Source organism: Piliocolobus tephrosceles, chromosome 6, assembly GCF_002776525.5.
Source record: "Piliocolobus tephrosceles isolate RC106 chromosome 6, ASM277652v3, whole genome shotgun sequence".
NCBI classification, from domain to species: domain Eukaryota; kingdom Metazoa; phylum Chordata; class Mammalia; order Primates; family Cercopithecidae; genus Piliocolobus; species Piliocolobus tephrosceles.
Genome location: NC_045439.1, coordinates 157,170,507 through 157,182,782, shown reverse-complemented (window position 1 = coordinate 157,182,782; position 12,276 = coordinate 157,170,507). Strand labels below are relative to the sequence as shown.

The following is a 12,276-nucleotide window of genomic DNA, read 5'->3' as shown; positions in this document are numbered from 1 at the left end:
TGCTCTTTTCAAAACGTCTTAATTTGTTGCATCTAAAGAAAATGAGAAGCCCGGCGCGGTGGCTCAAGCCTGTAATCCCAGCACTTTGGGAGGCCGAAACGGGTGGATCACGAGGTCAGGAGATCAAGACCATCCTGGCTAACACGGTGAAACCCCGTCTCTACTAAAAAATACAAAAAACTAGCCGGGCGAGGTGGCGGGCGCCTGTAGTCCCAGCTACTCGGGAGGCTGAGGCAGGAGAATGGCGTAAACCCAGGAGGCGGAGCTTGCAGTGAGCTGAGATCCAGCCACTGCACTCCAGCCTGGGCCACAAAGCGAGACTCCGTCTCAACAACAACAACAAAAAAAAAAGAAAATGAGAAAATAATGCTACACGTTTGACTCTATTCATAAAAATAAGTGCAAAAAGTTTTTCAGGAAATATGACTTGGCTTTACTTTCCCAGTAAATGTAATTTTTTTTTTTTTTTTTTAATGTTTAAAAGCGGGCCGTTTGGCTCCAACTGATAGAGGGTTGGGGCGTATGACAACTCCTTTTTGGATAAACACCAATTGGAGTACTGGCAAACCACCTTAGGAACGGCAGAGAAGAGAGTTTAATTAAAGTGGGGCTGTGAAATTCACATTGACGCCACGAAACTGATTCTTCTTGTTTTTCACGTGGCCGACACTTCTCCCTTCACACAGAGCTCTTCCTTAGCGACGAGGAGCTGAAGAGGCTGCACGAGTTCGAGGAGCAGTGTGTGCAGGAGCACTTCCGGGAGAAGGAGGACGAGCAGCAGTCGTCCAGCGACGAGCGCATCCGGGTCACTTCTGAGAGGTTCGTGTGGCGTCCCCACAGCGGGCCCGCGGGCCAAGGGTTTGCCGACTTGGGCACCCCACTCCATGAGGGATGCCAGAGTTCATTTAAACATGCACTCCAAGTTCTCATGTTTTATTTAAACTTTAAGTTTTAACGGGGTTCCCACGAAATAGTGAGGAAGTTCCTAGGTAATGACTGTGCATTGGATATAGAAGGGAATGACATTTATTGCAAATATCCCTGGCCAAAAGAAAACCTAACAGTTCTTGACTACCCTCACCCCCACCCCAAAGTGGGAAGGGGTTTCCGCAAGGTTAATGGAAGCGATAGAAAGCCATCTTTCTCCCAGCTCTTGCTCCTAACTTCCCTTCGCGAGTGTGGTCCTCCCCAGGGGACTGCCCTCTTCATCCTGCCTAGCTGCTTGCTGCACCTTGGCAACACCTTTCCCAGCCTCACAGGGCAGAGGCAAAGGCTCCCTCCTGGGCCTCCCCTGAGAGTGGGAACTGGGAGGGGTGGGGTGCAGGGTTGGGGGTGAGGTGTCTGGCCCCATGAGGGTGGGAGCCGCCAAACTAGGGCAGGGTCTGTCTTTCAGACACCTTGACATCCTCAGTACCCAGCAAGGTCAGCCTAATCTCCGCTGTAATGCTTAATAGATGCAGAGTGAATGAATGCAGAATGTGTGAATCAATGAATGAGTAAATGAAGTCAGGTTGGGAGGGACAGAAATGGTGACATTTTCCAAACTTCGTAGTATTGCTCTATCCTAAGCTGGGAAAGAGCAACTGGCAAAGGGTAGACAGGAGCAATTGACCTTCACTGTCTGCACTTTTTATCATGTAAGTTTTGAGAGCCTTTATCATGTACTAAAAGCATTTTCAGCTTGCTAAAGATCTTGGTGACTGATAACACACTGTTCGAAAGGGTTTCACTGACAAGGTGGCCAGAAGGATGAGCTCAGAAGAGCCATGCCTAGCTCTGCTTTCTATCCTTGAGTACACAGAATTAAAGTTTCCTAATAGACACATTGAGAGCCATAAAAACAGGGTGGGACTTCAAAAAGATATTGCAGCCAACAGTTCCCAAACAATTACAACAGAATTCATAGATGCACCGTAGGTCTCCCTGGCGCATGTTCAGGCCAGTGAACTCTGCCCCAGCCCACAGGACGGGAGATGGCAACTGTGGGTCCCTGGTCCTGGTTCCCTCCTAGACCCAGTCACCTTGTGACCCAACCAAATCCAACCAGCTAAACTCTAGGGTTACCTGCACCACCTTTCTTCCTTACCAAGGTAAATTTTTAATAAACCTTTGAAATGTTTCTTTGATATTTTAACAGTAATTGCTAAACTTTCAAGGTATAAAAATTATTTCTTTATGAGAAAGATAAGGCACCCCATGTAGATAGTCAAATTTCCACTTTTTAGTTAGACATTAACTTGAATGTAATTTTAACCAGTCATTTACAGTGGAGATTGTGTTTTGTTTTGCTCTGCCTCCCCCTCTCCCTTCCCCGGCATTCCTTGGATTTTTACCATTCTTGGACCAAAGCGCCAAGAATGTGGTTATCAGGTCACTACCAAATTGCATTTTTCTCTGGGGGCTCTGTGCACACGTAATAGGGATGAAAGTGTGTAGGGCAGAGAAAACATGCTGCTTCCTGTTTCCCTCGGCTGAGATCCCAGGAGTGATGGGAGCACATTCTTGCCCCTCCGTTTCCCTTGGCCTTGTCTAGGCTGACTCACAGGTGAATGCCCAAGACAGAAAGAGGAGGAGGCTTGAGGAGAACGGAGTTTTCCTTCCCTCTTAGCCAGGCCAGCTGAGAAGCAAGGGATAAGGTGGGAGGATGGAAATAAAAGTATTTGTACCTAATTTTGGGTACCTGTGACCACTTTAAAACTCAAACTTGAAGTACTCAGGCATTTCTGCCATTTCTTTCATATTCGTTGTATATAAAATTAGTTTTATTTTCTGCATCACCATTTCCCATTTGATGATTTTCCTGCTCTTCTCTCGGTGGTGTCTTCACCACCACCATTCAGTGTGTGGGGTCTGGTTAGGAGCATGTCAGCCCATGCCTTGTCTCCCTGTTGTCTTGGTAGCTTTCAGAGCTGAGCTACTGATTCTCGTGACTCAATTTTATAAACGTGTTCACACAGGATGGGTACCCATTAATCATTCTGCTCCACGCAGGGTGCTTTTAGTGCTTCTTTGCAGAAACCCAATTCAAGGTTCTTTCTTAAAGCTTTGAAATTTACCTATAAAATGCTAACAATTTAACCATTTTTTTTAAATCATAAAGTTTCAACAGTTTGTGAGATCCAACATTCAGTCCTGCAATGAGATTTGCAATACGATTCAGCATTGATTGACACAACACTGGGTTGCAGGAGGATATTTAACCCCAAGTCCTACCAAGCATGCCCACTTAGATGTCTTAGGGGCCCTGCTGTCTGGGTTCTCCTCCCAAACTTGGACTCTAGTGTCTGTGAATGGCATCGCCATTAAGCTCAATTAGCAAACTGGCAAATCATTGTGGCACCTCCCTCTTCTTCACTAACAATCATCAAGTTCTGTTTACTTCCCCTCATGAATACATCCTGGTTCACTTATTTTTTCCATCCCTACCCCAACACACCTAGTACAGGCTTCCATCATTTTCCACTTCCATTCCTGTAGCTGCCCCTACCTGAGCTCTCCATATTTATTTCTGCTCTTTCAATCCATGTTACACTGTCAGCTCTCAAGGGGTCCTGTTCCCTCCTGCACTGGCTCTCCTGAAAAGCCCTCTGTGGCCCCCACTGTCCTTAGGCCTGCAAGGCCCTGCCCTCTCTCCAGCTTTGCCCTGGACTATCTTCTCCTTCATGCTCTGTATTCCATTTCTCAGCCTTCTTTCATTTCCTCAAAGCACTGCTTCCTTCCTGCCACAGGGGCTCTGCATGGGCTGTGCCCTCCGTCTGACGCACCTCACCCTCCTTCCTTGCTCCTCTTCCTTGGATCTCTGCCCAAATGTCAGTTTCTTATGGGAGACTTCACCACCTCACACCTTAGACTAGGTCAGGACCCTCGGGCCTTAAGCTGCCTGAAGGCAGGGCCATGTCTGGTTTTTGTCCACCATGATATACCTAGAGCCTGCACATCTCTACATAGTAGGAGTGAGCCTTTTTTTTTTTTTTGACAGGGTCTCGCTCTGTGCCCAGTGCAGTGGCATAATCAGGTCTCACCACAGCCGCAACCTCCTGGGCTCAAGCGAGCCTTCCATATCAGCCTCCAAAGTAGCTGGGAATACATGTATGCACCACCACGCCTGGCTAATTTTTCTTCTTTTCTTTTCTTTTTTTTTAAATTTTAGTAGAGAGGAAGTCTCACTGTGTTGCCCAGGCTGGTCTCAAACTCCTGGCCTCAGCCTCAAGATTTTTTTTGAATGAATGAATGACTTAAAAGCTTTTCTCCTGATTCGAATATAAATTTCTATCCCATCCTCAATGAGTTCCCTCCTGGAATATCAAAAAGGAAACCAACTATGCTCCCTCCAGGTTCAAGACACTGGTTTTACTACAAGGAAGTAGGAACAGACTCAAGAGCCAAAGGATTGTGCCACGGGAAGGATAACAAGTGTTGGTGTTGGGACCATCTTTTTGCTCAAAGGGATAACATCAAAGAGCCATGAGGGCTGGTGGGATAACAACATTTTATAGACAACTCCTTTTTTATTATTCTTTGTAGAGATAGGGTCTCACTATGTTGTCCAGGCTGGTCTCAAACTCCTGGGCTCAAGCTATCCTCCTGCCTCAGCCTTCCAAAGTGCTGGGATTACGGGCATGGGCCACCATGTCTGGTCAACTTCTGGCAGCATGGCCAAAGTAGAACTCGTCAACCCGTGTGTTCTGTCCTCATTGCTCCAGGAGAATATTTGGCAACATGAGTCCTTATCATTGGGAGCTTTGAGGCTATCGGTGTCTTCTGCAGATCCACTATGGAGCACACTGTTCTCTTTGTGGTTCAGCATCCCTTATCACAGGTTCACAGGTTCAACAGCAATTGGGCTAGAAAGAATCTTTCCTGGCAAAATTTTGTCTGAGACCCAACTTCCTTTCTCAAACAATGAGAATTATGTTATCCAGTGTGTTTTCCTTTTTTCCATGGCTTCAAGGAAGCTTAACGCCAAACTTAATATTAAATTATAAAATATATTACTATAGGATTTTGAAAGATGTGGGGTACGTTGCCTCTTCTTTGCTTTTTTTATATCATCTACATCAATTTACATACATTTTATTAATGTCTGACATTTCACAATATGCAGGATACAACTCATAAATTATACATTTTAAATGTAGTTGGCCTTGTACTTAAGAAGCTATGGGTCTCAGATGAGCTAAACCTATAATAGCATTTTCTGATTACCCCAAAACTTTCTGAGTTAAGTCTTGTCAGATTTGTAGATACGGATTAAAGTGTTTTGTCTTGTTTTTTTTTTTTTTTTTTTTTTTCAATTCTAGAGACTGGGTACTGCTTTGTTGCCCAGGCTGGAGTACAGTGAGATGATCATAGCTCACTACAGCCTCAAATTCCTGGGCTCAAGTGAGTCTCCTGTCTCAGCCTCCTGAGCGGCTGAGGCTACAGGGGTGCATCACCACACCCAGCTAATTTTTGTATATTTTGTAGATACAGGATCTCACTGTGTTGCCCAGGCTGGTCTAGAACTCCTGGCCTCAAGCAGTCCTCCTGCCTTAGCCTCCCAAAGTGCTGGGATTACAGGCATGAGACATCATGCTCCATCCTGGATTGCCTACAGGCTTGATGGAAAATCAGCAATTTGTGGCTTTGAAATCTTTTTATTTGGCATCCTTTTCCCATGTGACCAGAAAGAGAAGTGACTGGTAATGGAGACCTACCTGGAAGAACACAAGATAGTAACTAGAGGAACTGAAAGAGAGATCAGGCTTAGGAAGGAGGTGGAGGATTCCTCCAGTGTAGAGAAGGTTGTAGAATGGCAAATGTACAGTGATGCGGAAGACGTTTGGGGATGATCCTGTCTGAATACCTTAATCTTCTAAATTCATAGGGTTCAAGGTTGCTTGGATAATAGGAAGGGGATGGCATTAAATGTTGGAGTTTTGATGTGCCAGTGGATGACACCCTTGTTCCTGATCTGACTTTGAAAGCCAATTCAGAGACAGATGCAGACTTCAGGAGGATAGAGATAAAAATATCAGTTTTATTAGTAATAAAAGTTGTTCTGGAGGGTGTGGCTTCATTCTTGCCTACTACTCACCCAGAATTAGGGATACCCACTTAGCCACAGGCAGCACCAGCCACCGCAGGCCTCCCTTCCCACAGGCAGAGTTAGCCTGCACGCTAAGCCTACCAGATGACCAAGATAAAGAGACAGACAAGCATGCGGTGTCCTGGTCCCCAATCTCCAACCAAATGAGCAGTCCTCCTCCAAAATAAATAAAGGCCTGGAATGAGGACAGAGCATTACTAATGAAAAGTCCACACATATAGAAAGAAAAACTGGGCATGGGCAAAGTGTACCTCCCCAGCAATCAACATCACCGACTTAAAGCCAGTAGGAAGTATTCAAGTCAAGTGAGTTCACTTTTAGGGGAAATATGGCAGGAAGGAGATAACCAGGATTACTTGGCAGGAATAATTAAGATGCAAGTTAAATTAGATAACATGACTTGGTACTGGGCCAGGTCTTTGTGGTTCCCATGACCTTCATCGGTGACACCGTACAGCTGAAAGGCAAGGATACAGAAAGACAACTGTACATAGGGCATGTATGCTGAAGGAGGCCATGTGCCCAAGAACCAGTCTGTGGAGAGACCTCAAAGATGCTAGTGTTTGCAAATGGCAGCATAAACATACGACATTGTCTCCAGGCACCAAATATCCTTGCTTAGTCCTGGAGTTCTGGTAGCAATAGGTGGGGGGTTAGGGATTGGCACTAATGTGTTGCAAGTAAGGGAGAAAGAACGTAGGCTATTAATGAGGGCTTCACTTTATGGCCAACCACAGAATCTGGCCTGAATAGAAAACAGAACATAACCAGAAAAGGCTAATGATTAGATGACCTGAATTCTAGAAACCTAGGAAGTCTGGGGTATATTTAAATGAGGCAGCATAGAGCTAGAATCCCAGAAAGCTTAATATTCTTTTAGTAACTATTCAGTATACTGTTTATTAGAAAGAATGAAAAAACCAGAAGAAAGACATGAGTCTTGGCCGGGTGCGGTGGCTCATGTCTGTAATCCCAGCACTTTGGGAGGCTGAAGGGGGTGGATCACTTGAGTTCAGGAGTTCAAGACCAACCTGGTCAACATGGTGAAACCCCATTTCTACTAAAAATAAAAAAAAATTAGCCAGGCGTGGTGGCGCAAGCCTGTAAACCCAGCATTTTGGGAGGCCGAGGTGGGTGGATCACTTGAGGTCAGGAGTTCAAGACCAACCTGACCAACATGGTGAAACCCCGTCTCTACTAAAAATACAAAAATTAGCCAGGAATGGTGAAGGGCATCTGTAATCCCAGCCACTTGGGAGGCTGAGGCAGGAGAATCGCTTGAACCTGAGAGGTGAAGGTTGCAGTGAGCTAAGATAGCGCCACTGTACTCCAGCCTGGGTGACAGAGTGAGACTCCCTCTCAACAACAACAACAACAAAAGACATGAGTCTTGTTCTTTTATGATTAGTCTTCATTTAGTCTTTCGCACGTAAAAACTCTGTAAGTAAGCACAACAAGGTTTTATCCTGGCGTTCTTCCTATAACTACTAAATGTAAAAGGCAGCCCTGTATTAAGAAGTGGATGGAAATTAAAATAGCTGGATGTAAAATTTAGAGTGGATAAGACAACTTTATGATCAGTAGTCCTGGAATTAAATTATAGGGTAGGAATAGTTTATAGTTTTAGAACTCAAGTATAGAATACCACGGGATCTTGAAACAGCGGTTTCTTCAAGTATGAACTGGGCCTAGCTCTACTAACATCATGTCTTTATGTTAACATTTAACTCTATCATTAAGGAAATGTTCCCATATAATTTATGAGATTCCTTGCAGGTGAAGGGCGATTGTTTCTCATGAAAAGATAACTGCATATAAAACAAGTTTTAAGCCGGGCACAGTGGCTGACGCCTGTATACTCAGCACTTTGGGAGGCCGAGGTGGGTTGATTGCTTGGGGCCAGGAGTTCGAGACCAGCTTGGCCAACATGGCAAAACTCCATCTCTACTAAAATTACAAAAATTAGCCATGTGTAGTGGCACATGCCAGTAATTCCAGCTACTGAGGCACGAGAATCACTTGAACCCAGGAGGCGGAGGTTGCAGTGAGCCAAGATTGCACCCCTGCACTCCAGCCTAGGCAACAGAGTGAGACTCTGTCACAAAAATTTAAAAAGGCCAGGTGCAGTGGCTCATCCGTGTAATCCAGCACTTTGGGAGGCTGAGGCAAGTGGATCACCTGAGGTCAGGAGTTAGAGAGCAGCCTGACCAGCATGGTAAAACCCCATCTCTACTAAATACAAAAAATTAGCTGGGCGTGGTGGTACATGCCTGTAATCCCAGCTACTTGGGAGGCTGAGGCAGGAGAATTGCTTGAACCCAGGAGGCATAGGTTGCAGTGAGCTGAGATTGCACCATTGCACTCCAGCCTGGGTAACAGATGTGAAAGTCTGTCTCAAAAATAAAATGAAAAATAAAATAAATTTAAAATTTAAAAGGCCAAGTGCGGTGACTCACACCTGTAATCCCAGCACTTTGGGAGGCCGAGGTGGGAAGATCACCTGAGGTCAGGAGTTCGAGACCAGCCTGACCAACGTGGTGAAACCCCATCTCTACTAAAATACAAAAATTAGCCGGATGTGGTGGCGCATGTCTGTAATCCCAGCTATTTGGGAGGCTGAGGCAGGAGAGTCGCTTGAACTCAGGAGGCAGAGGTTGCAATGACCCAGGATCACACCACTGTACTCCAGCCTGGGTGATAGAGCAAAACTCCATCTCAAAAATAAAATAAAATAAAATGATAAATAAATAAAATAAAACAGGTTTTAACAACTGTCTTACTACGGAACTCCAAATGTTTCAGTCCTTCCTAGGAAAGACACACAGGGACTCTTACCACAAGGAGATGAGTTTGGACCTTATGTTTAATGGACAAGAGTCTATGCAAAGTCCAATAAAGTTATGCCATACATAGGTATTCTCTTGGAAGTCAATACAAAAGTTCCACAAATTCATATATTGTCGTGCCTATTATTTGAATGAAACAGAACACATTATGTACAACCCCTTAACAAAAAGTATGTTTTCATTTAATCACCTTCCGGCTTAGTGGCATCATGTTCAAAATCAAATATTCTTAATAACAGATATACCCCGATATAGAGACGATTTGCAATGATAGTCACACAGCCATGTCCTTTGACACTTGTGTAGCATTTACAGTTCACAGAGCACACAGTTCCATTTAATTCATTTAATTTAGTTGCTATCATGCTGCAACTGTTGTTAATGTTTAATAAATCACTCCCCAGGGACAGAAGCACAATAAAGAGGGGCTAGTGGAGTATCTTCATCCCAGATGCAAATGTGGATGGGCACATCTCAGAGGGAACGCTGACACTGGCCACATGTTAATCAGAAACAGCTTTTGTTTTTTCTCAAAACCAAATTAAACAAAGAGTCATGATATGTAATGTCAGTTGTTAATCTGGTACAATATTTTACTTTATTTTATTTTATTTGAGACAGAGTCTTGCTCTGTTGCCCAGGCTGGAGTGCAGTGGCATGATCTCGGCTCACTGCAACCTCCGCCTCCCAGGTTCAAGCAATTCTCCTGCCTCAGCCTCCCAAGTAGCTGGGACTACAGGCGCATGCCACCACATCCGGCTAATTTTTGTATTTTTAGTAGAGACGGGGGTTTCACCACGTTGGTCAGGCTGGTCTTGAACTCCTGACCTCAGGTGATCTGCCCGTCTTGGCCTCCCAAAGTGCTAGGATTATAGGTGTGAACCACCGCGACTGGCTGACTTTCTTAATTTAAAAAACAAGGTCGTGTGTGTGTGTGTGTGTGTGTGTGTGTACACCAGGTTTTGAGACTGATTAGGGCATTCAGGTGTATCCTTTTAACAGAAAAACCTAAATATTTAATCTGTGAGTCAAAAGAGAAAGATGGGTGTGGAGGGACACAGCTATTATTAATCAAGACTGATTAAGCACATGCGGTTCTGGGCTCCTCGTGACTTTAGTCGCAGTACACATGATGCAGTTAAGGACAGAGCAAATATTGTAATAAATCAAGTGCAGCTTAAATTTCTATTCAAAGTCAGGAGAATGATGAATTGGAGCCCAGACAGTTTATAGATTTCATTTGTTTACAGATTCCTTTGATACAAAAGGATGGAGGGTGGCCCTTAGGAATTGCTCTTAGGCCTGCCAGTTAAGAAATCATGTATTTGATGGTTAGAAAAATGGCCTCATTAATGCCCTTTTCAAAAGTATTCATAAGTGGAATTTTTTTCTGTAAAGTCAATGCTACCATAATGTGAAAAATAAAAACCTAGTGAATCTACTTAGAGCATCTACAAGTAAATCCAAACCCAGAAATAGTTACAGAAGCCACCAACTTCAATTGGAGGGAAAGGAAGATAATGAACCTGATCAGAAATCAGTGTCACCGTGTGTAAGAAAGCACACTTTGCACCACACAGTACCACTATTCAAAGAAATCATTTATTAGTGCTGAATACTTGTTATACTAAAAACATAGTGATAAGTTATTTCACTATGTGATTTGAAATATTTGAGTATTGGCATGTTTTGTAAAGTGAATATTATTTTGAAAAATTTTGCAAATCCTAAAATAAATAACATAGCCATGATAATCTAATGAAATCATGCCTAAAGCCAGGATGATAACATACGTTTACATGCAATGGCTGAGGTCCCTGACATCACCAAGACAGCTTTCATTCATCTAGTCCTTCCACAAACATCAGAGGTTAGCCGAAAGCTCTAGGACAGGTTTTCTAACAGCTGGAGTCATCAAATGCCTTGGCATTTGGGGTTCTCAAGTTCTAAGATTATTTTATTTTATTTTTTATTTATTTATTTTTATTTATGTATTTTTTTAATTTTTTTATTTTTTTTGAGACGGAGTCTCGCTGTGTCGCCCAGGCTGGACTACAGTGGCCGGATCTCAGCTCACTGCAAGCTCCGCCTCCCGGGTTTACGCCATTCTCCTGTCTCAGCCTCCCGAGTAGCTGGGACTACAGGCGCCCTATTTTATTTTTAAATTTTGATAATGATGGCATGTTTGCAAAGGGTCCTTGAGGAAATGTGGGGATGAAGAACAAGATGAGACAGGATGGGAAGATGAGGGCAGATTCTCAAGAGCTTTGGATGCATATGAGGAACAGAAATCTCTATAGGATGTTAAGAGTAAGGGCTGCCATGGATGGAAGGGAAGAATTAAAGCCACATTTTCATAGCACTTTACATAGGGTTGCCAACGGAGACTATAAGGTTTTCCTTTAACGCACTCTTTGGTGTGTTCATTGCATTCAACACTGTAATGAAATTGTGTTTTTATCTTAAGTGTGATGGGAAGCTGCTACTATTTTAAAGCAAAGATTGACGTGGTTGTGTTTCTGTGTTATCTTTTTGGATTGGAGTGAGAAGACATTGGAGGCAAAGAGGCTGTTCCTGATAACTAACATTTTTTTGCTTTATCAGCTTGGGGTACAAAATGAGGTCATATATCTTTTTTCTTTTTCTTTTTTTTACCTTTAGACGGAGTCTTGCTCTGTCACCCAGGCTGGAGTGCAATGGCACGATCTCGGCTCACTGCAACCTCGGCCTCCTGGGTTCAAGCAATTCTCCTGCCTCAGCTTCCCAAGTAGCTGGGATTACAGGCGCATGCCATCATGCCCAACTAATTTTTTATTTTTATTTTTTAGTAGAGATAGTGTTTCGCCATGCTGTTCAGACTGGTCTCGAACTCAGGTGATCCATTTGCCTCTGCCTCTCAAAGTGCTGGAATCACAGGCGTGAGCCACGGTGCCCAGCCAAGGTCATATATCTTTTAATATTAAATGAAATTATTCTTTTACCTCATCTCATCTGCTTATAATCTCATCTGTTTATTCCAAGAATACCTTTTTCCTCTTTCTATTGTCCCATAGCCCCACCCCCACCCCCTGCCTGGAGTCAGGTGCAGGAAATCCAGAGGTCTGGTGAAGTCCCCACCAATTACATCAAAATTCAAGAGGGTGAAGTCAATCTTTGCTCTTTGCTCTCTGTCTCCTCCTGTCACTTGGCTCTGGCAGTAAGTGCAATCATGGAAGTGCAGGGCACAGAGGATTGATTTGAGCCCCAGCTTTCTGGCTGGAGGATAGCAAATGGGAGCTCTGAGGAACTGGAGGTATCAGGGAGACAGTAAGAGGGGGGACCTTGGAAAAGTAATGCCATAAA

The 12,276-nt window shown here is 43.9% G+C and overlaps 1 protein-coding gene and 1 long non-coding RNA gene across 4 annotated transcripts in view; one reads left to right on the top strand and one right to left on the bottom strand.

Annotated features, from left to right (window-relative positions):
• TRPM1 (transient receptor potential cation channel subfamily M member 1) overlaps positions 1-12,276 on the top strand; it is a 153,744-nt gene that overhangs the window by 127,522 nt on the left and 13,946 nt on the right. For all 3 annotated transcript variants that reach the window (XM_023195674.2, XM_023195672.1, XM_023195673.1), the window contains one exon: positions 687-819. In XM_023195674.2, the coding sequence (XP_023051442.1) occupies positions 687-819 (133 nt within the window). The remainder of the gene's footprint in view (positions 1-686; positions 820-12,276) is intronic.
• The window catches only part of LOC111528831, an 89,738-nt gene that overhangs the window by 73,902 nt on the left and 3,560 nt on the right, over positions 1-12,276 (bottom strand). The gene's annotated exons all lie outside the window — the stretch shown is intronic.